Source organism: Ceratotherium simum, chromosome 24, assembly GCF_057802395.1.
Source record: "Ceratotherium simum simum isolate JZ-2026a chromosome 24, ASM5780239v1, whole genome shotgun sequence".
NCBI lineage: Eukaryota > Metazoa > Chordata > Mammalia > Perissodactyla > Rhinocerotidae > Ceratotherium > Ceratotherium simum.
In genome coordinates this window covers 1,494,867-1,522,429 of record NC_141923.1, presented here as the reverse complement: position 1 = coordinate 1,522,429, position 27,563 = coordinate 1,494,867, and the positions used below count along the sequence as shown (strand labels likewise).

The window sequence follows — 27,563 nt, the reverse complement described above, 5'->3', positions numbered from 1 at the left end:
ATAGAGGTTGTCGGGGGAAGAGGGAGAATCTCCCTCCGCCCTCTTCCTTAAGGTTCTTCTGGCTGGCCAAATAATTAACAAGACAGGTTAGCAGGAGAAAATAATACCAAGTTTAATAACATGTATACATGGGAGAAACTCAGAAATGAGCAACTCGTCCCTCTGTCTAAGCTGCTTGCTTAAGTATTGCAGCTAAAGGCGAGGAGCGTGTTGGGGGTGGGTAGTGGCCTGGGACTTCAGAGGGCAGGAGGACAATTCTTTTTGGGGTCATCTATAGATAATGTGGTCAGGGAGAGACAGAGTTTTTGATAAAAGAGGCTTGGTGCCTTTGCTATTGTAACCTCTATCCTGCATTATCTTTACAGCCATCATGATAGAAGATCTGTTCCAGGAAGGAGCCACCATGTCAAGTTCTTTAGGCAGTTAGTGGGGGAGGTCAAATGTCCCTCAGAGAAAACAATCAAGGTAAAGAGATATATTTTAGGATGGCCAAATCTTGATCTCCCACAGTCCCGCCTTTGAAACTAAAAGTTTCACAGTCCTTTAGAAACTTAAAGAAGTTTCATAGTCTAGAAGCTGAGTTGGTAGATTGTTTCATCTCACTGAACACATTTCTTAGTCCTGATAATAGATCAGTTCAATTAAGTTCCTTTTGGAAGGTGGTGATGCAGGTGGGCTCTCAAGGTTACGCCTATATTGTGGAAGTAAGCAATCAAGTATTTAATAGAAGCATTTCTATGGAAACAAAAGAAAAACAAGGTTAATGGTTGGAGCAAATTGGAAATGTGTTTCTGAGATAAGAGGACAGCCAATTAAGAAGATTTTTAGATGTCAGCGTCAAAGTATCTTTTGTAGTTTAAAATGTCTCTGATGATGTCATCGGGTAATCTCTTAAGTTTGTATCAAGTCCATCAGCTTCAGTTTGGAAGGCTTCAGGAAAAAGGGCAGGTTCAGTTCTCAGTGATTTCAAATGAAAATGATGGAAAAAATCAAAAACGTTAGTTTGGACATCTGTAGCCAGATATTTCAGGAGACTAGAAGAAATCAGGATCCAGTCCCGTCAACAGATATAAAACAAAAACCTCAAAAGACAACAAAACTAGGATCTAATATCTGCAAATGTATACTATAGTTTTTACTGAAATATAATTTTTCTCTCTAAAATCACCCTCATTTTCATTAAGATAGCCAATTAAAACTAACTAGTTTGCAAAACAAGTCTAGTTCCAATAGAGTTGGCCCAATTATTTACATAAGTACAGCAAGAATAGCAGTTGATCACATAGGCTCTTTTAAATCTGCTTTGCTGGAACTTTTTATAAGGAATCTCAGATTGAACTTCAAAGGCCTCTCGAGGCCAGGAAAGCCAAGCCAAGGATTTTGTCATCAGACTTTGCCTGTAATATCTACAGATTTGGGTGAATTCTTCTCTTCCGAGGTTCCCCCAAAATATCTCGAGGTTTCTTGTACCTGTCAGATAAGTGACATTCTTTACTTATCCTGGTAAGTGCTGCTTGGAACATAAAGGTACCAGGCCAATATTTTCACGTGGCTTTATTGCATAAAGTCTAATCTTCATTCCTCAAAAGCTGTATGGTTATATGGCAAATATGATGTTCCAGTCACAGTCTTGGTAATATAATCAGTGTTTCCAATTGTGTCCTGTTATAAGGAGAACAGATTTTTATTGAACTTATGTAAATAACTATATTGCCATGAAAACAACAATACTCACTAAGAGTTTCCAAATTCGAGGGATCAGATAGAGAGAAAAAGATAAATATTCCAATTTTACTTACAAAAGTATCATTTACCAAATTGCTATAAATCATAGCTAGCTCAGGAGAAAAGAGAAAAAGTTTTCCTTAAATCTGAAAAAACAAAACATTAAAAATTCAGCAATACTTCAAATGAAAAATTATAAAAATTATAATCATCCTTATCAGTTTATTCAGTCCTGTGTAATCCATTCTTGATCCCAGTCTTTTTGTTAGCAGCTTCATGAAGTTATCAGTCTCTCCATCAGATTTCTGTAATTTTTTACCCAGTTCAGCTTTATGACCAGAAAGTTTATCAGAAGCCTGTACTTCATTGTAAATGTCAGAGTCCTTTCCATGAATTTTTCTGAAGTTGAAACATTTTGTAAAAGCATTAGAGCAAAGAAATAAGTCTGTAAACAACAAGACCTCTAAATGGCAATTGACAAAGAAATTTGGTTAATTTTGTGACATGTAACACTTTAAAATAATAATAACCAGAATTATGACTGATAATCAGGACAGATCAGCATTTCAGTAATGTTATACAATTTTAAAACATCTATGTCAATAACATTTGCCCACATAATAGCACCTAAGCAGACTTATCATCACTTGTCTGACAATGCTTTCCATGTCATTTAACATACTGAATAAGCCTAATGAGTTTAGTATCTTCCTCCTTATAGGAAGAGAGCAAATTTCTTTGAGAAGTTTCAGGGCCCTTTGAAAATTCTCAAAGAAAAAAAGTAAAAAAAACAGACTTTATTTAAGATATGAATTTTGGGGGAGCTTGTCAAAAATATAAAAAGTCAAAGCAAACAGAGCATTAAGAGTCCAACAAGTCTTAATAGAGAGACCTCAGTCTTTTGAACACAGGAAATTATTTTAACCGTTGTTTTTTTTTTTCTTTTCAGTAGACTAACCCAAAGGTAAAGAAAAATCTTTTATAACTTCTTTATCAAGTTCAAGATTATCCTTTTAAGAGAAATAAGACCAAATTATAATTTTGTACCAGCTTACTTCTGATATTAAAACTCATTTACTTAATTAAATTCATTTCAATCTTAGCCAACTTGACCATGCAAAAACTCCTTTTCCAGAATTCCTCTTCCACAAACCTATAACTTTCTTTTTACATTCAGAATTTGTCCCATGTCTTTCTTTTCCCTCCTAGTACTTGAGGACAAATTTATCTTTCTTAATCAACCAAACAAAATATTTCCATTCTTTGTACCTTTTTTATGCATCTTACTTTCTTTGTACACAGACATATTTTTCTTAATTTTCAATCACATATACTAATTAGAAATTTTAACCCTTAGAAACCTTAATTTGTAAGTAAAAACTAAGTAAACAATTATAAACTTTCTTTTACATTAGTATCTTGTGGCTTGGAAAATTTATAAACACTTCATAATTTCTAGAAATATGTTACTTTATAGTACAATCTTTTAATAAAACACATGTTTACCAATAGACCCAAAACACCTTTTAGTTTTCCTGTAATGAAAAGCCAAAAGTAGACAAATGTACATTTAGCAATCAATGTCTAATATCTTACCTTATTTGGAAATGATGATACTCAGAGAATTTTTATCATAAAATTTAGCAAAACCCTAAAGTTTTAGTCACCAAAAAGAGTTTGGATGCTGTAACCACCATAACACATAATTATTGTTTAAAGTTCATCCAACATTTATCTTTTTCACAACTATTTAGTTACTTATTCCCAATAATTATTTAGATTGCCTACAAGACTTCATAAGATTTCAGATAAAATTAGCCATCATTTAAATTACTATTTTTGTTAACCAGTTCTGTAATAGAAATAACATCAGTTTTTTTTCTATAAAATTTCATGTAAATTTCATCACCTCTTATACCTTTAAACATAGTTATCATTAAGATTTTTATCAATAGGTCTTGGTCTTCTAATTTTGGACAAGGGAAGCATTCCCAGTCAGACATTTTAAAACATACTCAGGCAAAGTTGATGTAACCTCTTTATATAAAACATTCCAACCTTTATAATCTTATCAACACTTACACTTTTACGTGTTCTCAATTCAATTGTAACCTGAGTCAAGGTCTTAAGGCTAGTCAAATTTTTCCCTTCTTTTTTCTGGACTTTTTTCTTAGGTACCAAATAAATAATTATGTAAGAGCTCTCAAAACTTTTTTTTTCCCCCAATTTAGAAGTTTTTCCAATTCAAAGGATCCGTCATCTGGCCATTGACGAGTAGGATCTTTATTTGTGTATTTATTCCGATAGTGACTCGAACCAATAAGCCTTTTTAAGGAAAGACCCGGAGGTAACTTTCCACGTTTAGAATAAATCTACCATGGATGCAAGAGGCGTCCCTGGTGAGGGCGCAGATGATGTAGCCCCCGTGATCCACAGAATTCACTCCCAAAGATAGTCAGAGAAAGTAAAGAACTTCGTTGCACAGGCGGTAAGGATGGTGTCTCCGGTCTCCCACAATAGTGTGGGACGCCTCCAGTCACAGACCCGCTAATCTGTGACACCGGACAGGCGATACTGGAATGGGACTTTTCCAGCACTAACAAGCAACGAAGGTTAAGATGACAAAAGCCCTTATGGACTGGGCCCTTTATGACAAACTCCCCTGAGAGCTTGGCACAGCCGGACAAAGAGACAGTTTGGAACCCCAGTCTACTCGACTGGCCACCAAGGTGCACCCCGGTAAATGCACCTTCCGTATGGTGGAGACCAAGGAGAAGATTCTCACTGGTCACAAAGCCAAGTTCTCAGGACACAGAACAAGACATCTGGGAGGAAAAGGGATCAAGATCAAAACCAAGAGTACTCTACCAAATTTAAACCAAGAGTCACTAAAAGCACAAGAAACTAGTTTCCCAAATATTTTCTCCTGCCAATCTAAATTTAGAAAGAGAAAAAATTCTCACCATTTCCTTCCGCCAGACTCCGCAGATAGAGATTCCGGGAGGCTGACATGGTAAGAAGTCTTACCTTTTTGCCGGCTTTTGTCAGGCGTTCCCGTATCTCATCATCTGCAGTAGTCCAGGGAGGAGGCAGGTCTTCCAGCCAGAGAAGGCAACTTGCCAGCCAGTGTGGATCCTGCCGACTATGCCAAAACTGTTGGGGGAAGAGGGAGAATCTCCCTCCGCCCTCTTCCTTAAGGTTCTTCTGGCTGGCCAAATAATTAACAAGACAGGTTAGCAGGAGAAAATAATACCAAGTTTAATAACATGTATACATGGGAGAAACTCAGAAATGAGCAACTTGTCCCTCTGTCTAAGCTGCTTGCTTAAGTATTGCAGCTAAAGGCGAGGAGCGTGTTGGGGGTGGGTAGTAGCCTGGGACTTCAGAGGGCAGGAGGACAATTCTTTTTGGGGTCATCTATAGATAATGTGGTCAGGGAGAGACAGAGTTTTTTGATAAAAGAGGCTTGGTGCCTTTACTATTGTAACCTCTATCTACATTATCTTTTTTTTTTTTTTTTGTGAGGAGATCAGCCCTGTGCTAACATCCGCCAATCCTCCTCTTTTTTTGCCGAGGAAGACGGCCCTGGGCTAACATCTGTGCCCATCTTCCTCCACTTTATATGGGTCGCCGCCACAGCATGGCTCGCCAAAGCAGTGCGTCGGTGCGTGCCCAGGATCTGAACCAGTGAACCCCGGGCCGCCGCAGCGGAGCGCGTGCACCCAACCGCTTGCGCCACCGGGCCGGCCCCTCTACATTATCTTTATAGCCATCATGATAGAAGATCTGTTCCAGGAAGGAGCCACCATGTCAAATTCTTTAGGCAGTTAGTGGGGGAGGTCAAATGTCCCTCAGAGAAAACAATCAAGGTAAAGAGATATATTTTAAGATGGCCAAATCTTGATCTCCCACAAGGTATTATACTTCCTTTGTAAGATTTATTCCTAGGTTTTATAGACAATATAAACAAACGAATAAATAAGTATTTCACCTTCTAACTCTCTGTTGAAAATTGTAGAAATACAGTTGATTTCTACATGTAGCCCTGGTATAAACAATTGCTAAACTCACTTATTGACTCTAAACATTTATCTCCAGCTTCTTTAGACTTTTCTAAGCACACAATTATATCACCTGCAAAAGCTATCAGTTTTATTTCTTTATCTCCAATTCTTATTCCTTTTGTTTCTCTTTCTTGCTTCCTGCAAGAAGCTCCCTGCTTCCTGCTGCTTCCCTGGAGCTTCTCATACAATGCTGAGCTGACACGGCTGCTGGGGGCCTCTGTGTGCTTCTGTCCCGGAGAGAACAGTTCTTTTTTTTTTTTTTTAAAGATTTTATTTATTTTATTTTTTCCCCCCAAAGCCCCAGTAGATAGTTGTATGTCATAGCTGCACATCCTTCTAGTTGCTGTATGTGGGACTCGGCCTCAGGATGGACGGAGAAGTGGTGCCTCAATGCGCACCCGGGATCCGAACCCGGGCCACCAGCATTGCAGCGCGCGCACTTAACCACCAAGCCACAGGGCCGGCCCCGGAGAGAACAGTTCTGACTCTTCGTTACTAAGACTGCTCGTTGCGTAGGATTCTTGTAGATGCATTTTATCAGATTAAAAAATTCCCTTTCAGTCTATTGAGGGTTCTTTTTAAATAAATCATGAACAGCTATTGAATTCTATTAAATGCCTTTTCTGTGTCTATTGATATGATCATATTTTTTCATTTAATCTGTTGATGTGAAGAATTACATTTGTTGATTTTTTTAAACGTTTCATTTAATAATTTCAAATAAAACACCTGCAGAAGTAGTACCCGGAGCTCCCATATGCCTTCACCAGATTCCTCAACTGTGAACATGTGCTTTACTCTTCTCTCTCTCCACACACATGTCACATATGCACACGTGTAATAGGTGAGTACAGATCTCTTCATAGGCACTTGTATATGTATACTTGTTCTGCACCATTTATTTGTAAATAAGTTGTAGACATAATGCCTGTTACCCTTAAGGATTTCCTCCTATGTAACCACAGTTCCACCTTCAAAATCAGGAAATGACCACTGATCCAACACCCCCAGCTAATTGGCAGACCCCATCCAAATTTCCCCACGGTCCTGATGATGTCCTTCATGGCTCCACGGTCCAATCCCGGCTCCTGTGTGCGTTTGATTGTCACTTCTCCTTAGTCTCCTTCCATCTGGAATGTTCTTCAGTCTTTTCTTGACTTTTCATGACTACTTTGTAGAATGCCCTTCAATCGAGTTTCCTCATGAGTGATGCATTTGGGCAGGAATATTCCAGAAGTGGTGCTGTACTTTCTCAGTGCATCATGTCAGGAGGCCCACGAGGCTGATTTGTCCTGCTGTGGATGCTGTTAATTTTTATCACTTGGTCGAAATGGTGTCTACCAGCTTCCTCTACTGTAAAGTTAACTAAAAAGTATGTTGTACTTATTAATTAATACTGTCTATCTATTGGCTCATACAGCATGGACTCGTGGGTCCATGTCCCCCATCTGTTGGTTCATATCAGCGTGGACTTGTGGGTCCGTGTCTTCTGTCCGTTGGTTTATATCAGGGTGGACTTGTGGTCCACATCCCCCATCTGTTGGTTCATATCAGCGTGGACTCGTGGTCCACGTCCCCCATCTTTTGGTTCATATCAGTGTGGACTCATGGATCTACATCCCCCGTCTGTTGGTTCACATCACTGTGGACTCTTGGGTCCCCGTCCCTCATCTGCTGGTTTATATCAGCATGGACTTGTGGGTCCACATCCCCTGTCTGTTGGTTCATAGTGGCACGGACTTGTGGGTCCACGTATCACTAAAGGGCTGTAACCCATTACTTTCAATGTTTATGTGATGCTCAGATGGTCCAGACGTGGCCAGTGGAGCCCCTCTGGCTGGCTCCTGTGCCCTTTGACGTGTCCTGTCATTCCTGAGGTAGTTCCTTACTTTGGAGCCACAGGATATTTGAGGCTCATCCTGTACATTTTGCCCTGGTCCCCCAGTCAGTCATTTCTCTAAGTCGTCCTGGAGAATTCAATTAGAGACCAGGGTCTGGGCGCTGAGCGTGCTCATGCTGCTGGGGTGTCACTGCTTTTCAGCCTTCCCCGTGCACACACACATCTGTTTCTACACCATCTGTCTGCCTGGCCATCTCTTCCCGGACCACCCCTTTCCTTGTGTGTAACTCTGGTCTCTGGCAGTGAGAAACCTGGCTCCCTTCACCCTCAAATTTTTCTTTTATTTGTCCCATTCCAAATCTCCCCTCTGCACACACGAGGTGGTCTGTTGAAAGCTCAGCCCCAGAGAAAGGGGAGGGAAGCCTCAGGCAACAAGAAGAAAGAAGGGAAAAAGGCCAGTCAGAGAGCTCGGCCCTGCACACACAGACTGCCTCTCCTGGGCTGATCGTGCCCCCAAAGCTGTGTCCACGTCCTAACCCCCGGAACCTGGGATGTGACCTTACTTGGAGAAAGGGTCTTTGCAGATGTGATTAAGTTAAGGATCTTGGGATGAGGCGATCATTCTGGATTACTGAGTGGGACTTAAATTCAATGACAAGTGTCTTTATAAGAGAGACAGGAAGGGAGGAGAGAAAGAGACAGACCCACAAAGGGATGTGAAGACCACACAGTGAGAGATGCCCCAGGCCTGGGGCCACCAGAGGCTGGAAGAGGCAGGAAAGATCCTCCTTGGAGCCTCCGGAGGGAGTGCGACCCGGCTGACGCCTTGATTCTGTACTTCTGGTCTCCAGAATGTGAGAGAATAAATTTCTGTTGTTTTAAGCCACCAAGTTTGTGGAGATTTTCAATGGCAGCCCCAGGACACTAATACAGCAGCCTCCCCCAATCCTGAGCACACTAGTAAATGCTCTGCCCCTGTGAGAGAAGGGAAGGGAAGCACGGATTGATTTCTGAGTGCTAAACCCAGATGGGGGCAGATGTAGGATCCTTCAGTGGGCTGTGGGATTGGATCTGTTGATATTTTGTCAGGATTTTTGCCTGTATGTTCTTGAGTGATATTGGCCTCTAATTTCCATTTCTTGTGTGTCCGTGTCTGGTTTTGGTGTCAAAGTTAAGATGGTGTCAAAAAGTGAGTTGAAGATTGCTCCTTACTTTTCTAATCTATAATAAAATTTTTTTGGGGCGTGAGATTTGATCATTTCTTCCTTAAATGTTTGGAACAATTCACTGCTAACATCTTTTGGCTCGGAGTTGTCTTTGTGGGAAGGATTTTATTAGTGGATTCAACTTCTTTTATTGTTGCAACGCCATTCCAATTTTCGATTTCATTTTGGTAAGTTGTGTTTTTAAAGAATTTGTCACCAGCAATTTTTCTTATATAGTTGTTCTCAATATCCTCTTATTATCTTTTTGATGTCAGCCACACTTGTGCTGAGGTCCTGCATTTGTGCCTTCTCTCTTCTGATCTTGATCAGTTTTCCAGGGGTTCTCAGAGAGCAGTTGTTTCATAAAGCCAGCTGTTGGGTTTGTGGATCCTCTCTGTTGTATTTTTAAATTTCCATTAACTCTGGCCCTTCGTCATTCCCTTCCCCCACGTTCATCGGGTTGATTTTGGTTTTCTTTTTCTAAATGATGGGGTGGGATGCCTGCCTTGCTGATGTTCATCCTTTCTCCCTTCATAATATCTGCACGTGAAGTCCATGCTTCCTCTTCCTCACCGCTTTATGGATTTCGGCAGGTTTTGACGAGCAGTATTCCATTATCAGTCAGCTCAAAATGTCTGCAGACATGGGGATTTCTCCTTTGACCCATGCATTTACGGAGAAGTGTATTTCTTAACTTGCAAACATGTGTGTTTTCTAGTTATCTTTTTGGTAACTAGCCGAGTTGCATTGTGATCGGAGATCACAAGCTACACAACTTTATGCCCTTGACATTTCTTTTTTTTTTTAAAGATGTTTATTTATTTATTTTTTCCCCCCAGAGCCCCAGTAGATAGTTGTATGTCATAGTTGCACATCCTTCTAGTTGCTGTATGTGGGACACGGCCTCAGCATGGCCGGAGAAGCAGCGCGTCGGTGCGCGCCCGGGATCCGAACCCGGGGCGCCAGCAGCGGAGCGCACGCACTTAACCGCCAAGCCACGGGGCCGGCCCTACCCCTTGACATTTCTGAGACTTGCTTTTGGGGCCAGTTTGTGGTCAGTCCTTGTATATGTTCCGTGTGCTGGCAAAGAGCATGTCTGCAGTTGCTCAGTGCAGTGGTCTCTGTGCCGGGTCAGGCCTGTTCTGTGCATCACACGTGGCTGCAGAACCCCCACTACACACGGGCGGGCGTGCCTGTCTCTCCTGTTAGTCGTCACCTCGAGCTTTGTACTCTGGTGTTATGTCACCTGTTGTATTGCTCTGTACATCTGTGTGCATGGGAATGTCGGCTGTTACAGCTTCCTGGCGAACCGAAACTTCCATCATTATGCACTGGCCCTCTCTCCTCCATTGATCCTCTCTGCCTCAAGTCCACTTTAATATTAAAGCACACGCTTTCTTTTCATTTGTGTCTGCGTGTTGCCTCTTATTTTCAACATTTCTGTGTTCTTGTTTTAAATGTCTTGTAGAAACAGAATATATTTGTCTTATGATTGGCTGTTCTCATCCACTTGCATTTACTGGAATCATGAATATATCTGGGTTTCAATCTACTGTTCTCATCCACTCGCGTTTACTGGAATCATGAATATATCTGGGTTTCAATCTGCCATCCTGCTCTGAACCCCATGTACCTATAGCCTCCAACAGTTACCGACTCCTAGCATCTTAATGCGCGTGTGAAGGTGACTCATCAGTTTGAAGCTGCATTTTCCTGATGTTGAACGTCTCCTCAGGTGCTGATCTGCCATCCATGTACCCTCCTTGGCAAAGCATTTTTTCAGAGAGTTTTGATTTTTGAGAGTTTTTAAGAAATATATTCTGCACACAAGTCTTTTGTCCAACATGTAATTACAAATACTTTCTCTCAATCTATAACTTGTCTTTTTATTCTTTTAACGGCAACTTTTACAGAGCAAAAGTTTTTAATTTTGACGAGGTCCAGTTTATCAATGTTTCTTTTTGGATTGTGCTTTTGGTATCATGTCTAAAAATTTTATTTTGCCCAGCCCAAGTCATGAGGCTTTTCTTTTATGTTTTCTTCTAAAAGTTTCCTAGTTTTACATTTAGATCTATGATCCATTTTGAGTTAATTTTTGTATAAGATGCGAAGCTTAGGTTGAGGGTCTTTTTTTTTTTTGCATATAGATGTCCAATTTGGTGAAAATACTATCCTTTCTCTATCGAATCACCTTTACACCTTAGTTAAAATTAATTGGCCACACTCAACAAACAAGGAATAGAAGGGAACATTCTTAACCTGATGAAAGGAATCTACTAAACCCCACAGCTCCCATCAGACTCACTGTGGGAGACCGAGTGCTCTCCCCCAAAGATCAGGAAGATGACAAAGACGTCAGCTCTTGCCACTTCTACTCAACACTGCACTGGAGGTTCTAGGAGATTAGGCAAGAAAAAGAAATAAAAGGCATCCAGATTGGAAAGGACGAAATAAAACTATCTCTATTTGCAGATGACATGATCTTGTACAAAGAAAATCCTGAGGAATCCACAAAAAATACGAGAACTAATAAGTGGTTCTAATTAGCAAAGTTGCAGGATACAAGATCAATATGTAAAAATTCATTGTGTTTCTACGCACTAGCAATGAACAATCCAAAAATGAAGTTAAAAGGAAAATCCATTTACAAGAGCATCAAAAAGAATAGAATACTTAGGAATAAATTTAACAAAAGTGCAAAACTTGTACTCTGAAAACTATAAAACACTGTTGAAAGAAATTAAAGAAGATCTAAGTAAATGGAAAAGACATCTTATGTTCATCACCAAATCGACCTACAGATTCAATGCAGTCCCTATCAACATCCCAGGTGGCTTTTTTGAAACTGAAAAACTGGTCCTAAAATCATATGGAAACGCAAGGAAGCCAGAATGGCCGAAACAATCTTAAAAAAGAACATAGTTGGAGGATTCAAAACTTACTACAAGGCTACAGTAGTCAAGACAATGTGCTCCTGGCACGAGAGTAGACACAGACCAATGGAACAGAATTGAGAATCCAGAAATAAACCCTCACATTTATGGTCAATTGATTTTTGACAAGGGTGCCCAGACCATTCAATGGGGAAAGAATAGTGTTTTCAACAAATGGTGCTGGGGCCAGCCCAGTGGCACAAGCGGTTAAGTGCGCGTGCTCCGCCGCGGTGGCCCGGGGTTCGCCGGTTCGGATCCCGGGCGCGCAGTGACGCACTGCTTGTCAAGCCATGCTGTGGCGGCGTCCCATATAAAGTGGAGGAAGATGGGCATGGATGTTAGCCCAGGGCCAGTCTTCCTCAGCAAAAAGAGGAGGATTGGCAGATGTTAGCTCAGGGCCGACCTTCCTCACACACACAAAAAACCCCAAAAAAACAAATGGTGCTGAGATGACTGGATAATTGCATGCAAAAGAATGAAATTGGACCCTGCATTACTTTCCTAGGGCTGCTGTAACAAATGGCCACAAACTGGATGGCTTACCGTAACAGAAACTTGTTCTCTCACAGTTCTGGGAGCTGGAAGTCTGAGACCAAGGTGTCGGCAGGGTTGGTTGCTTCTGGGGGCTCTGGGTGAGAATCTGCTCCAGGCCTCTCTCCTGGCTCCTGGTGGTGGCCAGCATTCCCTGGGGTTCCTGGGCTCACAGCTGCATCACTCCAGTCTCCATCTCGCTCCTCACATGGCCTTCCCTTTACATGTGTGTCTGTGTCTTCAAATCTCTCTCTCCTTATGAGGACACTAGTCATTGGATTTAGGGCCCACCCTAATCCAGTGTGACCTCAATTTAACTTGATTACATCTGCAAAGACCCTACTTCCAAATAAGGTCACATAGGCACTGGGGGTTAGGACTTCAGCATATCTTTTATGGGGCCATAACTGAACCCACCACAGATCCCTTCCTTACAACATACATAAAATTTAACTCAAAATGGATCATAGACTTAAATGTAAAACCTAAAACTGTAAAACTTCTAGAAGAAAATATAGGGGAAAGTTTTTGTGACCTAGGGCTAGGCAAAACCTTTTTAGATATGATACCAAAAGCACAAGGTAGAAACATGGAACTTAATTAAAATTAAAAGCTTTTGTGCTTCAGAGGACACCATCAAAAAGTGGAAAAGACGGGCCCGCCTGGTGGTGTAGTGGTTAAGTCTGCGCTCTCCACTTCAACAGCCTGGGGTTTGCGGGTTTGGATCCCGGGTGTGGATGTACACACTGCTCATCAAGCTGTGCTGTGGTGGCTTCCCACATACAAAATAGAGGAAGATTGGCACAGATGTTAGCTCAGGGACAATCTTCCTCACCAAAAAAAAACAAAAGAGAAAAAAATGGTGGAAAAGACAGCCAGCAGAATTGGAGAAAATATTTGCAAATTACATAGCTGATAAGAGACTTACCCAAAACGTATCCAAAATATATAAGAACTCTTTCTTACAACTCAACAATAAAAGGACAATAACGCAATGGAAAAATGTGCAAAGGATTTGAACAGACATTTCTCCAAAGAGATACACTTGACCCATAAGCACATGAAAAGATGGCTAACATCATTAGCCACTATGCAAACCCCAACCACAGTGAGATAGATACCCCTTCACCCATTAGGATGGCTATGATCAAAAATACCGACAATAATTGTTGACAAGGGTGTGAAGAAATTGGAACCCCATACACTGCTGGTGGGAATCTAAAATGGTCTGAAAAACAGTTGGCAGTTCCTCAAAATGTTAAACATGGAGTTACTATATGACCCAGCAATTCCACTCCTAGGTATATACTCAGGAGAAATGAAAACATATGTCCACATAAAACTTTGTAGAAAGTGTTAATAGCGGCATTAGTCATAACAGCCAAAAAATGGAAACAACCCAATGTCTACCAAATGTCTACCCAAACTCAACCCAATGGAGGAGTAGATAATAAAATAAATACTGGACTAAATAGTGGAATATTATTTGGCAATAAAAAGGAATAAAGTAATGATACATACTTGGATGAGTCTTGAGCACATTTTGCTTAGGAAAAGAAGTCAGTCACAAAAGAGCACATATTGTATGATTCTATTTTGTGTGAAGTGCCCAGAACAGGCAAATCTATGGAGACAGGAAGCAGATTAGTGGTTGCTTAGGGCTGGGGAAATTGGGGAGAAATGGGGAGTGACTGCTGATGAGTCTGGGGCTTCCTTCTGGGGTGATAAAAATGTTCTAAGATATGACACCCATGAATATACTAAAACCCATTGAATTGTAAACTTTAAGTGTGTGAATTGTATGGTAAGTGAATTATGTCTCAGTAAAGCTGTTAAGAAATCAGTTGGCCCTACTGGTGTGGGTTTATCTCTGGGATCCATTTTATTTCATTGATCTGTGCGCCTACCCCTTTGCCAATATGTACTGTCTTGATTACTTCAGCTTTACAATAAGTCTTAAAATCAATTAGTGAGAGTCCTCCAACTTTTTTTCTTCTTTTTCAGAATTATTTCAGCTATTGTTCTTCCTTTACATTCCTATATAGATTTTAGAATCAGCTTGTCTATACAAAATTTCCTCTAGGGATTTTGATTGGAACTGCATTAGATCTGTAGGTCATTTTGGGGGAGAACTGGCATCTTAACCATATTGAATCTTCCACTTCACAAACACAGTGTGTCTCTCCACTTATTTAGGCTTCTTTGATTGCTTTCATCAGTGTTTTGCAGTTTTCAGCATACAAATCCTGTACATGTTTTGTTAGATTTATACCAAAGTATTTAATTTATTGAGGAGCTAATATAAATGTTATTGCTTAAAAATTCTTGGTTTTCCATTGTTTGTTTCTAGTATTTAGAAACAGGACTGAATTTGTGTTTTGATCTTATACCTTGCAACCTTGCTAAACTCACTTATTAGTAATCAGACTTTTTTTTTTTGGTAGAATTTTTGGGATTTTCTACATAGACTTTCATGTATTGTATGAATAGAGACAGTTTTATTTCTTCCTTTGTAATCTGTATGTCTTTATTTATTTTTATTATTTTATTGCATTGGCTAGGACTGCCAGTACAGTATCAAATAGTAGTGAATAGAGTTGACATCTTTGCCTTCTTCCTGATCTTAGGGCAAAGTATTCAGTCCTTCAGTATTAACTGTCATGTTAGCTGTAGTTTTTTTGTTACCTTTTTAGATGCCCTTTATTAAATTAAGTAAATTTTCTTCTATTTCTAGTTTGCTGAGAGTTTTATCATGGATGGATGTTGAATTCTGTCAAATGCTTTCTCTGCATCAACTGATATGATCACATGGTGTCTTCTTTAGAGTGTTAATATGGTGGATCACATTGCTTTATTTTCACATATTGAACCAGCCTTGCATTCCAGAGGTCCCTCCATGTGGTTGTGGGACTCATTTGTTTTGGTTTTTTATGTTGCTTGATTCTATCTGCTAATATTTTGTTGAGGGTTTTTGTGTCATATTGGCATTGGTGGCTGTTGATTTTCTTTTCCCTTGTGGGTTGGATTTTCCTGGCTCTTCATATGCAGAGTAATTTTGGGTTGTATCCTGCACATTCGAACATTATGCTATGAATATCTGGTCTTGTTTAAATCCCACTGAGAATGTTGATATTTTTGTTTTTGCACGCAACCAACCCAGTTGGATTCAGGCCGCAAATTCCAGATAGCCTCCTGTGGGTTGTGGTTTCAATGTCAGCTCTATTCTCAAAGCCTTTGCAGTGTCAGCTGGATCCATCCTGTGTGAGCACTGCCTAGTGGCCAGTGTGGGACTCAGGCAGTGGTCTGTCCTGTAGTTCAGTCCTCAGACTTGGTATGCTAATTAGGATCAGACCCACGCATGCACAGCTTGGGGTTGAGCCCAGAAGTCATGAACAATTTTATGGGGTTGCTTTCTGGAGCTCTTCCCTCTCCACAAGCTCTCTGGTACTTCCTGGCCTCCGGGGCTCCCCTTTTCAGTCCTCTGGCAGAAGTCTGGGGCTTTAGTCACCCCACTCTCCTGCACAATCCCCGTGACTGCACTTGCATCTTGAGACAGACAGCAGGCCCTGGCTCTCTCCCCCTCCCCTCAAGTGGGAGGGTCCCACCCTCTGGAGACCACATCTCCTCCGATTGGAGAGGAAAGTCTTCTCCCTAAAAAGGTGCTTGTGAACCCTGCTGCCTCGACCGCAGCCTGGGGGGGATTGCCTAGGGGCTGGGCTGAGAGAGAAGGGAAAAAAGGAAAGCCACCACCACCCAAACCAACAAACACAACCACCCCCAAGCCCAACCCTCTCCACCGGGGTTCTCCTCATCTCTGTGAGCGCTAAGATGCCCCTTTCTGGGGCCGGCCCCGTGGCTTAGCGGTTAAGTGTACGCGCTCCGCTACTGGCGGCCCGGGTTCGGATCCCGGGCGCGCACTGACGCACCGCTTCTCCCGCCATGCTGAGGCCACGTCCCACATACAGCAACTAGCAGGATGTGCAGCTATGACATACAACTATCTACTGGGGCTTTGGGGAAGAAAAGGAGGAGGATTGGCAATAGATGTTAGCTCAGAGCCGGTCTTCCTCAGCAAAAAGAGGAGGATTGGCATGGATGTTAGCTCAGGGCTGATCTTCCTCACAAAAAAAAAAAAAAAAAAAGATGCCCCTTTCTTTCCTGCTCCCTGAGAGGGCTTCTCCTGTGGCTCTCTCTGTCCACTTTCCGTCCCCATTTCTGGTTTTCAGGCCGGGTTGAGTCCAGGTGGGGGGATTTGGGAGGAAGATCCGGAAACTCACCACCAGGGTGGTGTGCTTCAAATTCTGGCTTTCTCCCCAATCTGCCTGTTACTGTTTACTTTTCAGAGTCCTCAATGCTTCATGCATCGTCTTCTTTTTATAGCTGCCTTCAGTGGACAGGACAGGGTCAACTGTGTTTACCCCATCTCACCCAAAATGGGAACCCAGAAGATGTAAAAGAATAATACAATGAACAAACATAGACCCTTGGTCTCGATTCAGCAACTCTTACTATCTTGCCACGTTTGATTTATCTTTATTGATGTGTGTGAATAAATATACATTTTATTCTGGACCATTTGAAAGTAAACTACAGGCACCATAGCCATTCACCCTGCCTACTTCATCAGGCATGCTTGGGAATAGAACAGTCTCCTCTGTAAGCACCAGGCAACCACCACATCTGATACACCGCAGTGATTCTTGACACCATCTTTTTTTCAGTGCATATTTGCATGATATATATTTCCTATCCTTTCCCATCCCTATTCTCATGAGTTATATGTGTCTCTTGTAAATAGTACTGATTTTGATCTTTTTAAAAAGATCAGACTGATCATCTTGATCTTTCAATGGGAACATTTAGTCCATTTACATCTAATGTAATTACTGATATATTAGGGTTCAAATCTGCCATACTTTAAAGTTTTCTAACTTCTACAGCTGCTCTATTTTTTCTTTCTCTTTTCTTGTCTTTTGGGTTGATTATTTTAAAAAAGTGCCATTGGTTTCTTTCTACATGTTTGTAAGTTACACATTCTGTTTATATCCCTCAGTGCTTCAGCTACAAGTTACAAGGTGCTTCCTTACCTTACCAGAGTTGATACCCGCCTCTCTGTTTCCCTCTTGCTTCACATGCTGCTGTTGGTCTGTATTTTAATTTCATGTTTCCTAAAATGTTACTATTTCTAAACATTTTTATCATAATTACATATGTGGTCCGTGTTCATTGAGATTCCCATGTATTTGCTACTGGCTTCGCTTGTCTTTCCCTCCTGTCTCCCTGACCTCATATCTGGGATTATTTTCTTTACTGAAGTGCAGCCTTTATACCATTTTTGCTGCAGGCCTGCTACAGCGAACTCTCAGTTTTTGTTTGTCTGAGTAAAGAGCCACTTTAGGTCAGCAATTGTATTAGTTACCTATTGCTGCTGTGACAAACTGCCACACACTTAAAGCAACACAGATGTACCCTCTTACAGTTCTGCAGGGCAGTAGGCTCACTGGGCTAAGATCAAGGCTGGTTCCTTCTGGAAGCTCTAGGGGGGAGTCTGTTTTCTTGACTTTCTCAGGTTCTAGAGGTGCCTGAATTCCTTGGCTCACGGCCCCTCTTTTGTCTTCAAACCCAGCAGTGCAGCCTCTTCACATCTCTTTCACACTCCTGCCTCCCTGTTAGGAGGATACTTATGATGACACTGGGCCCACCCCAATAATCCGGGATAACCCCCCATCTCAAGGTCTTTAATTTAATCACATCTGCAAAGTCCCATTTGCCCTGTGAGGTAACTTGTTCATAGATTTTGGGGATTAGGATGGGGACATCTCTCGGGGCCATTACTCTGCTGACCACAGCAATGATCTTCTTCCAGCAGATTAAAGACATCATCCATTGTCTTGTGGTTTCTGCTGTTGCAACTGAGAAGTCAGATGACACTCTTTCCTTTTAAGGTTATCTGACTTTTTTATATCTGACTGCTTTTCAGATTCCTCTTTGTCTCTGGTTCTCACCAGTTTTATGTGAGGTGTGAGGTGGGGGTTTTTTTAGTGCTGCTCCGGGTTGGCTGGGCTGCTTGGATATGTGGTTTGTGTCTGTCAATAGGTACAGACACTTCTCAGCCGTCTTCTCTGAGTATTCCCGTGCCTGGTCAGGGCCCTGTGGGATCCTAGCCACACGCAGATGAGAGCTTTTCGCCACCCTCTGTCTCTCTCCTCTGCTGTGGTTTTCATGTATGTCTCGTGCTCCAGTCTGCATTCTGCCCCCTCCTCCAGTTGTTAGACGCTCTTTTCAGCTGTGTTTGATCTGCTCCTAACGCTTCCTTCGAGTCCTTAATTTTGGTTGTGTTTTTAGTGCTAGAATTTCTGCCTGGTTCTCTTTTCCAATATGCCCTGTCACATTCAGTTTCTAGGGCCCCGTCTTGGGCCACAGTGAACACAGCTGTTTCCAGGCTGCATCTGAGAGCTCTGGTCCCCGAGGTCTTGGGGGTTCATCTCCGTTGGGGTCAGTCTTGGTTTCTGCTGGCTGCTCCTGGAATCCAGTTTGCAGGGCAGGTTGTGTTTGAAAAATTACTCGAGTAATAATTTGAGGCCTGCACTGGAGACACTTCCCTCCCTGAGGAGTTTCCTGCACTTCTGCTGGGCACTGGAGGCGCAGCCTGTCTCGGGTCACCTGAAACCAAGTTCAGAGCCTGAGACGGCTGGTGACCCCTCCCTGGGGTGTGACTCTGCCCCCTCCCGGCCTGGATGCTCTCACCCTCAGCCCCCCAGGTGCTCAATTACCAGCACACAGCACACCTGGCACAGCAGCTGTCAAGTTTCTTACTTTTCCCCCCAAGGGACCCCATGCACCCATGTGACTTCCCACGACCTCTCTGTTGATTTGGTTCTGCTGCATCAGCCCTCCAGGCAGGCCAGAGACACAGAGCCCACCCTGGTGACCACATGGAGTGATGGCCAATGGGAAGGGGCTGTGGCTAAGGCAGGTGGCCAGACCCCGGAGTCGAGGAGGTAGCTGGATGGAGGCCTGTCCTGGTGGTAGGTGCACAGGGCTGGGCCGGCCACCCAAAGCAAGGGCAGTGGTGTTCCAGCCAGGGGAGCCACCAGGACAATGTGCACGGTGGAGAAGCGAGGCCTGGCTAGGCTGTGAGGGGCTGTCTTGAGTGATATGGTTGGGGGGGCTGGCAGGGCCACGATGGGGGGCTTTATGGCCAGGTGTAGGAGCTCAGTCCTTCATCAAGGCCATGGGGAGGTATGGCAGTGACAGGAGAGACACAGTCGGGCAAGGTGGGAAGGTGAGTTATGGGTGGAACTGTGTCCCCCAAAAGATCTGTTCAAGTCCTAACCCCCAGCATCTCTGATTGTGACCTCCTCTGGAAACAGGGTCTTTGCAGATGTCATCAAGTTAAGATGAGGTCTTTAGGGTGAGCCTTCCAGTAAGACTGATGTCTGTGTGAGAAGAGGAGAGACACAGGGGGAAGGCCACGTGATGTCAAGGCAGAAGGGAGTGGTGCATCCACAAGCCAAGGCAAGGAAGCCTGGCAGCCAGCAGAGGGTGGACGAGGCAGGGAGTGGACTCTCCCCTAGAGCCTTCCGAGGGAGCACGGCATGTGTCCCACCCGCTCTGGGCCTGGCCCTCAGCTGGCACACCTCTGTCCCGAGGAAGTGGAGACCCAAGGAGAAGGGGTGTCAGGAGGGGACGGAGGGTGAGCCCCAGGTGAAGTCAGGGCAGAGACAGGCCTGGGGTTTGCCAAATGGGAGGCGACAACTAGATGCTGGGGAGGCGGGCGTGTGGTGCGCAGGGCACTGATGCGGGTTGCAGGTTTTGGGTTAGGACTGGGCTTTTTGAGCACACTCTTGGGTGAGGTGGGGGAGGGCAGAGAGAGAGAGACCAGAGAGATGGGCAGGGTGGCCTAGGGGTCAGCCCCTCCCTGATGGTGGCTGGCAAGAGGGAAGGAGCAGGCCACACGAGGCTGTAGTGTGGGCTCGGGGGATGCTGCAGTGCTTCTGGCCCCCCTCCAACCCAGCCTGCCCGCCCTGCCTCCTGGGCCTGCCGGGAGGTCACTGGTGGTGCCCTGGGCTGCCTCCTCCCCCATCCATGCTGCAAGGAGTGGCCTTTCCACCTAGGCCCTTTGTCCCTTGAGGCAGAGGGAGGTCTGGAGACCTCCCTGGGGGAGGTGAACCATCCCTGTGGGATCTGGGGCCCTCCCTGGGCACAGAGGCAGCTTCCAGGTCCTGACAGCACTTCCTCGAGTGAGAGCAAGTGTGTGAGTGGGTGTGGGGGCTGGTATCCCCAGCTCGCCATCCTGAGGGCTCACCCCAATGAGCACCTCACTGCCTCATCTGTGCCTCTCATGGATGGCCCAGGCCGGCCTGCTACTCCCCTTCGCATTGGCCCCAATGCCCCCCCAGCCCGCAGCGCTGAGGGAGGGTGGCAGATTGGGACACCTGCACAGACCTGGCCACCTGGCCAGACCCAGGACCTGGGCACCTGCAGACTAGGCCACCTGTGTGGCCCCAGGCACCTGCTCAGGGTCTCAGTGTAAGCAGACCTGGGTGCCAGTGGGATCCTGGGTGTCCCTTCATGTCTCTGACCCTCCATGTCCCCCTCTGTCAGAGGGCAGTGGGAACGGCTCTGGGGAGGACAGCAGGCAGGCAGTAGGTGTGCTCCCCTCCTCCGTCCTAGTAGTGGAAAGGCTGGGATGAGTGGTGGGCTCAGTGAGGATAGGGTGGGGACTCGGGTGGGGGCGGGAAGAAGTCTGAGTCTCCAAAACTCTAGCGTGCCCCTTGGACAGGTGGAGAAGAGGCCGAGGGCTGCCTACTGCCTTCATCCTCCGGGCTCAGAAAACACCCGGGAAGGCTGGAGACATCCGGAACCCAGGGTCCTCCCTGGGACGCGGCAGCGAGGCCGCGCTTCCTGTCCTGTTCCCACGGGCCACGCCGAGGTCCCGTGGGTCACCTGCAGAGAGCCGGCGGTCCTGCCTGCCGCCTGTCGCAGGCAAGTGGGGTCACCCTGGTGGGCGGCCTGGGTGGGGGCTGCAGCGGAATTTCAGGGCGTGAGCAGGACTGAGGCGCCCGCGGGCGGTTCTCCGGCTGTGGGTGAGGAGGGGCGGAGGGGAGACCTCCCGGGGCCTGCGCGTGGAGCCTGGGGGCGTCCGGCTCCGCAGTGCCACCGGTCCCCGGCGCCGCTGCCGCGCAGCGCTGTCGCCGTGACAACTGGCGCTGCGGAGGGCGGGGGCGCCGGGACCCTCATCCCCGCGGGCGGCGGGGAGAGTGGGGCGCGGGGCGGGGCCGCGGGCCGGGGGCGGGGCGGGGCGGGCGCGCGGGCGGGGGGCGCAGCAGAGAAGAGACGCGGAGCAGAGAGGAGTGCGGCCTTGGCCCCGCGCACAGGCTTGGCGGGCGGGCGGGCCCCGCGCGGCACAGCATCTGGCCGGCGGTGGGTAGGCGCGGGCCGGGCGGGGCGGAGCAGAGGGCCTGGCCCGGGCGATCCGCATCCCCTCGGCCGCAGGGGCGGTGGGGTGCGGGGGCGGCGCTGCAGGGGTGAGGCCTGGGCCGGCGGGGCGACTGGACCAGGCCCTGCCCCCGGAGCCGGTGGAGGAGCAGAGACGCAGCTGCTGGGAGCGGCCCAACCCCTGCACCGCCCTCTGTCCGGTGGGATTGGCGAGTGCGGCCCCTTCCTCTCCCCTGCCCCTCCTCTCTGAGCACGGAGGGGTGGTTCTGGGGAGGGGGCCCGTGCGAGCACCGGAGTGGGGGCGGGCAGCTAGGGGCCTGGAGGCTCCAGAATCTGCGAGGTCCGGGCAGCGGGGATGCGGGGGCACCAGGGCCGGCGCAGGACAGGCAGGGCAGGGGGACCTGGAGCCAGTCCTCAGGGAGAGGTCTGGCCAGGGTGTGGGGGAGGGGTGGTCAGGCCCTGGCTCTGGCTTCCTGGGGCAGGGGCTGGGGCTCCCTCTGTGAGCTCCGTCGGGATGGGGTCTGTCCCGGCACCCCCAGCCCTCAGCCCAGGTTTGATGAGTGACTGAGGGAGCGAGAGCGCCGTGGAGTGGATGGGGAGGAAAGGGTTAGCGACGCAGCGGCTATTTGGCTATTTGGCCCGGCCAAAGGCTGGAAGGAAATTCCCAGGCAACCGCTCGCTGCAGCCACGGGAGGCCCGGGTTGAGGGGGGCTTCTTGGGTCAAGCGTGTCCACCCAGTGGGGATGAGAACAGTGAGTGTGTGGGTAGAGGCAGGGGCATAGGCCATGACCCCCCAGGCACCCTCTACCTGAGCTGTCCCTCAGAGAGGTTGGGGGTCCTGTGTGTGACTGCGGGGACCCCTGGGAGGCGGGTGCTGGGTGGGGCAGCAGCTGTGATGAGGGCAGGGGTCGGGGTGCAGATTTGGAGGAGGGCTCCTTTCCGGGTCAGTGGGGGCTGCGGTGTCACCAGGGGCAGGCTGAGCACTCGCTCCACAGTCACGGGTGACATTAAATTTTATGTCCTTGTCTAGACAGGGCAGTAAACAGAGCCCCGGGGCCGGGGGTGATGTGGAGGGGGGTGGGGGGCCTGGCTGGGAGTGAGACTGCCAGTGACTTTCAGGCAGGTGAGGGCGGGCAGGCAGACCTCCACTGTGCCCCGGGTGTGCACCCAGGGTGTGGGGACCCGCAGTCTGGTGTGGGACTCCAACCAGCAGCCATGACAAACAGTGCCAGGGACGTGAGAGGTCCAGGGGAGTGCGGGGCCCAAAGGGTGCCCAGGTGCGCGGTAGCGGAGGGTGGGATTCCTGAGATGCCCTGAAGGTGCAGGGGGAGGGAGGGACAGGGGGGCCACCCCCCCAGTGAGCAGGGCAGGTCGGGGGCAGTGTACAGGGCAGGGGCTGCGGCCAGGACGCGAGCCTCCGAAGGCAATGGGAGCCAGGGTGGGAGCAGGGCAGACAATGGTCCACACAGCCTGTGGAGGATGGACCGGAGGGGAGACTGAGTCTGCTGGGGCAGAGAGGCGAGCTGGTGGGGCTGCAAGACAGGGGTGGGAGGCACGGAGAGGCTTGTGGGATGGAATCCTCAGGACTTGGATGACTCTCAGTCCTGGATCAGAAAACTCGCCCAGAGCCCCAGCTCCCGGGATGGGGCCTGGACCTCCGCGGGCCGCCGGCACTCCCTGAGCAGAGCGGAGGGCGCGGGCCCGCCTCTCCGCCCCCCAGTGCGGCGCCGGGGTAGAGAGGACACCCGAGCCGCCGGGAGAACGGCTTCGGGCCGGCAGCCCGGGCGTGGGGCCCACCAGGGACAAACCACCGGGGCCCCGGGAACGCGCGCGGCGGGGAGAAACCACTTCCGTTCCTTTTCCTTCCTGGCGGTGGCGGGAATGAGGTCTCGGGTCTCAGGTGAGGCTGCAGCGCCCCCTGGAGGCCCCGCTCCCGACTCCCGGTCCCCCCGGCGCGCCTCAGCGCCTGCGTGCGAGAGAGGCCTCGGGCGCCGCGCACCGGGACAGCGCCCCGCGTAGGAGGCACATCGCGGGGGTTTGGGGATCAATCCCCGGACCGCACCCTCACTCTGTCTCTTCTGGTCTTCCCAGGTTCCTGAGCTCGCCGCTCGGGAGCAGTGGTGCCCTCGGGACAGCAGGACAGGCCCCGCTGCGCCATGCCCGCGGGCTGAGCGCCGCCGCCGCAGGGCCTCGTCCCGCCTCGCGTGGGGGCCGCGCGCGCCCAGGCCGAGGCCCCGGCGGCCCACCATGGTGCTGCCGCCCCCGGACCGGCGCCACGTGTGCCTGACTACGCTGGTGATCATGGGCAGCATGGCGGTCATGGACGCGTACCTGGTGGAGCAGAACCAGGGCCCGCGCAAGATCGGCGTGTGCATCATCGTGCTGGTGGGCGACGTGTGCTTCCTGCTGGTGCTGCGCTACGTGGCCGTGTGGGTGGGCGCCGAGGTGCGCACGGCCAAGCGCGGCTACGCCATGATCCTCTGGTTCCTCTACGTCTTCGTGCTGGAGATCAAGCTCTACTTCATCTTCCAGAACTACAAGGCGGCGCGGCGCGGCGCGGCCGACCCGGTGGCGCGCAAGGCGCTGACGCTGCTGCTGTCAGTGTGCGTGCCCGGCCTCTTCCTGCTGCTGGTGGCGCTCGACCGCATGGAGTACGTGCGCACCTTCCGCAAGCGCGAGGACCTGCGCGGCCGCCTCTTCTGGGTGGCGCTGGACCTGCTGGACCTGCTGGACATGCAGGCCAACCTGTGGGAGCCGCCGCGCACCGGGCTGCCGCTGTGGGCCGAGGGCCTCACCTTCTTCTACTGCTACATGCTGCTGCTGGTGCTGCCGTGCGTGGCGCTCAGCGAGGTCAGCATGCAGGGCGAGCACATCGCGCCGCAGAAGATGATGCTCTACCCGGTGCTCAGCCTCGCCACCGTCAACGTGGTGGCCGTGCTGGCGCGCGCCGCCAACATGGCGCTCTTCCGCGACAGCCGCGTCTCGGCCATCTTCGTCGGCAAGAACGTGGTGGCGCTCGCCACCAAGGCCTGCACTTTCCTCGAGTACCGCCGCCAGGTGCGCGACTTCCCGCCACCTGCGCTCTCGCTGGAGCTGCAGCCGCCGCCCCCGCAGCGCAACTCGGTGCCGCCGCCCCCGCCACTGCATGGCCCGCCGGGCCGCCCCCACGGGCCCTCGCCCACGCGCGACGCCCTGGACACGTGACAGGGCCCACACGGCCCCTGGGGACGCCCCCGGGGCGCCGAGACTCGAGACTCGGGGCTGGCGGGGTGCGAGTTTTGCATGGGATGGGGTGGGGGCGGGCTCCCCACGGGGCCAGGTTCGGTGAGTGCCGGTGCCGGGGCCCGCGGCCGCTTCTTCATCTCAGGAATCCCTCGGACCACGGACCCTCAGCCCCCGCTCCGCCAGCCCACCCCAGCGCGTGGGCCAGTGTGTGCTGCCTGGGCTGGAGCGGAAGGGGCCCCACCCCTGCCTGCTGGGGGCCTGGGTGGGAAGGGAGGAAAGAGTGGGCGGAGGTCTGGTCCCTTGGGGTCTCTCGGTGGGGGCCTCGGGCTCAGAGTTTGGGGCCAAGGAGGCCTCTGTCATTTTAAAGACTCGTGTTTACAGTTTTGTATCCAAAGTCACACTGCTCTGCCTGTTTGATGCGTCCTATTCTGACGGCTGATGGAGGAGGAGGCGGGAGGAAGGGGTGTGAGTGAGTGAGGCGGTGGGGCTGGGCCAGTCCACCTCCCGGGCCTCCGCCCGGGCGCCTCTCAGGAGCTCCTGGGTGGGGGACCATTGCTGCCCTGTCCCAGAGACACCGTCCCTCCAACTTCAGTGTCCCCACCGCCAGAGGTACCATAATCCTGACTCTTCCTGAGACACCTTAACCCTATCCATCACCCCAGGAGTGCTGGCCCCATGTCCCTGCCCCCACACTGCAGACCCAGAAGTGCCCCCAAGCCCCTGGTTCTCTCCTCCGGTGCCCGGGGCTACCCCAGCTCAGGACAGCCAGAAGCCAGATGGGTCCTGGCTCTGCTAACGGGTGCACGCTGCAGCCTAGGCCAGGAGCGTGGAGCCTTGGCCCACCTCACGAGACACCCGTGGAGGCCTCGTAGGCGGAGAGGACACCTTTGGCCGGCTGATCTGTGGCAGAGAGCACAAGGCATTGAAGCCCATCTGCGGGGGGTCTCCCGCCTGGCCCCTGCACTTGTGATGCTGGGACAGTGTCTGTACCATCCAGGAGGCGCCTTTACCTCGGCGTTATGAGGCTGTTGACATGGCGATTTGAGGATGCTTTGCACGACGACCTGGTGATGGTTACACACATTCCTCAGGTGGCACGCGTGGCATTGTGGAGCCCCGTGGTGAGCGAGCACATGCTCCCTGTATTCGCCTGCACTTCCCGATGGCAAGTCCCGCCCTCCCTGCCGCCCGACCCACGTGTCCATAACCGGCGGCTCCCGGAAGGGCGGGAGCTGGCAGGCTGAGCGGGTCCTGGCTAAGCCCCCTTCCCACCAACCGCTGCAGGTCAGGGCGTGGCTGGCGTCCTCGCCCTCCAAGCGCGCCCCTGGCCCCGCCCTCTGGCTGCGCCCTCGGCTGCACCTCTGTGCGTGGGGAGCCCCCATGGGGGGCAGGAGGCTGCCCCTCCTCGGCAGCCTCGTTGGCAAGTGGAGGGGGAGGGAAGGGGGAGGGTGAGGTGCGAGGGAGCCGCACGGGAAAGGCCGAGCAGGCGACAGTGTGAGGGGCTCCAAGGAGTCCGCGGACGCGGGTGGGGTGGGGGATGGGCATGCGGTGGTCTGGGGACTGTGTGGTCTGGGGAGGGGGCGGTGGGTGAGGCCTGCAGGGCCAGCTCCTATCTGAGTGTTGGGCCTGAGCCTGTCCCTTCCTCCCTCCGAGGTCAGTGCTGGCCATCCTGTCCCCACCTGGCATGTCGCTGGGGATGGACGGCTGGGAGAATGGGATCAGAGAGGGTCTATTGTGCTGCCCCTCCCTACTGCCTGTTATGATGCTTCCCCTCCCGGCCTCTTCCCAGTGGAGCCCCTTGCTGGCCCTTGTGGGGTCAGCTTTGCCCTGGTATCAGAGGTGGGAACTGGTATCCCCAAGCTTGGCTGTGTCCCGGGGCAGAGAAGGTGACCCTGGGGCTCACAGACCACCCGGGCACACCCCAGGCCTCCCAGCCTGCCCTCAGCACTGGTTGTCACTTCCCCTCTCTGCCTCCACCAGCCTCCCATGCCAGGGACCCTGGCCCTCCCTGTCCTGACTTGGTTTAATGGCCCATGTGCCCCTCCGACTGTGTCTCTGAGGGCATCTGAACAGACGTTGAGGATACAAGGGCCCCCTTCCCCCATGAGGCCCATGGCAGGCACCCGCTGTTACTGTGACCTGGGGTGCTACTCCGGCCTCCCCACCACGACCTTTGTGGGGCTCGTGGCCAAAGGTGTCTGCCCTCTGGAGTCTGCCTTGGGAATGGGGTAGGGACCTGGTCACATTCCACCCTGCCCTTCCCTGGCTTCCTGAGGTGGCCTGCGATGGCCAGACGTGACAGAGAAGCTGGATAGTCACCTTGTCCTTCATTGCCTCAGTCATCGGCTCACAGGTCCTGATGGGGTGTCAGCTGCGTGCCTGCCCCACGCGGGCCCTGAGGCTGAGCCCAAGCAGAGGCCGTCCCTGTGCATGTGCAAGGCAGACAGTGGGGTGGCCAGACTGGGGTTGGCACAGGCAGGGGGGGTTCCTGCCGGGAGAAGCAGGGAGACCATCCTCAGGTGGGGAGTCGGGGCCGATGCCTGGGGTGGGAGAGGGAGGGATGGTGGTGGTGGGGCCTGAAAGAAGCATGGTGGGCATT

At 49.8% G+C, this 27,563-nt stretch overlaps 2 protein-coding genes across 6 annotated transcripts in view; both read left to right on the top strand.

Moving 5' to 3' along the window:
* Positions 1 to 21,162, top strand: part of TEDC1 (tubulin epsilon and delta complex 1) — a 37,942-nt gene extending 16,780 nt beyond the window's left edge. For 3 of the 5 annotated variants that reach the window (XM_087447782.1, XM_087447787.1, XM_087447786.1), the window contains one exon: positions 366 to 5,783. In XM_087447782.1, the coding sequence (XP_087303908.1) occupies positions 366 to 427 (62 nt within the window). In that variant the 3' untranslated portion in view covers positions 428 to 5,783. Of the gene's footprint in view, positions 1 to 365; positions 5,784 to 21,083 lie in introns of those variants that run through there. The other 2 variants (XM_087447783.1, XM_087447784.1) reach the window with 2 other exon arrangements.
* Positions 21,163 to 21,675: 513 nt separating this feature from the next.
* On the top strand, positions 21,676 to 25,362 carry TMEM121 (transmembrane protein 121). The gene is made up of 2 exons (XM_087447788.1): positions 21,676 to 21,724; positions 23,831 to 25,362. The coding sequence occupies exon 2, from the start codon at positions 23,987 to 23,989 to the stop codon at positions 24,941 to 24,943; it is 957 nt and encodes a 318-aa protein (XP_087303914.1). The 5' UTR covers positions 21,676 to 21,724; positions 23,831 to 23,986; the 3' UTR covers positions 24,944 to 25,362.
* Positions 25,363 to 27,563: the final 2,201 nt, after the last annotated feature.

Excerpts from the sequence above, each read along its gene's own strand:
- TMEM121 (XM_087447788.1), top strand. The coding sequence starts at position 23,987 with ATGGTGCTGCCGCCCCCGGACCGGCGCCACGTGTGCCTGACTACGCTG.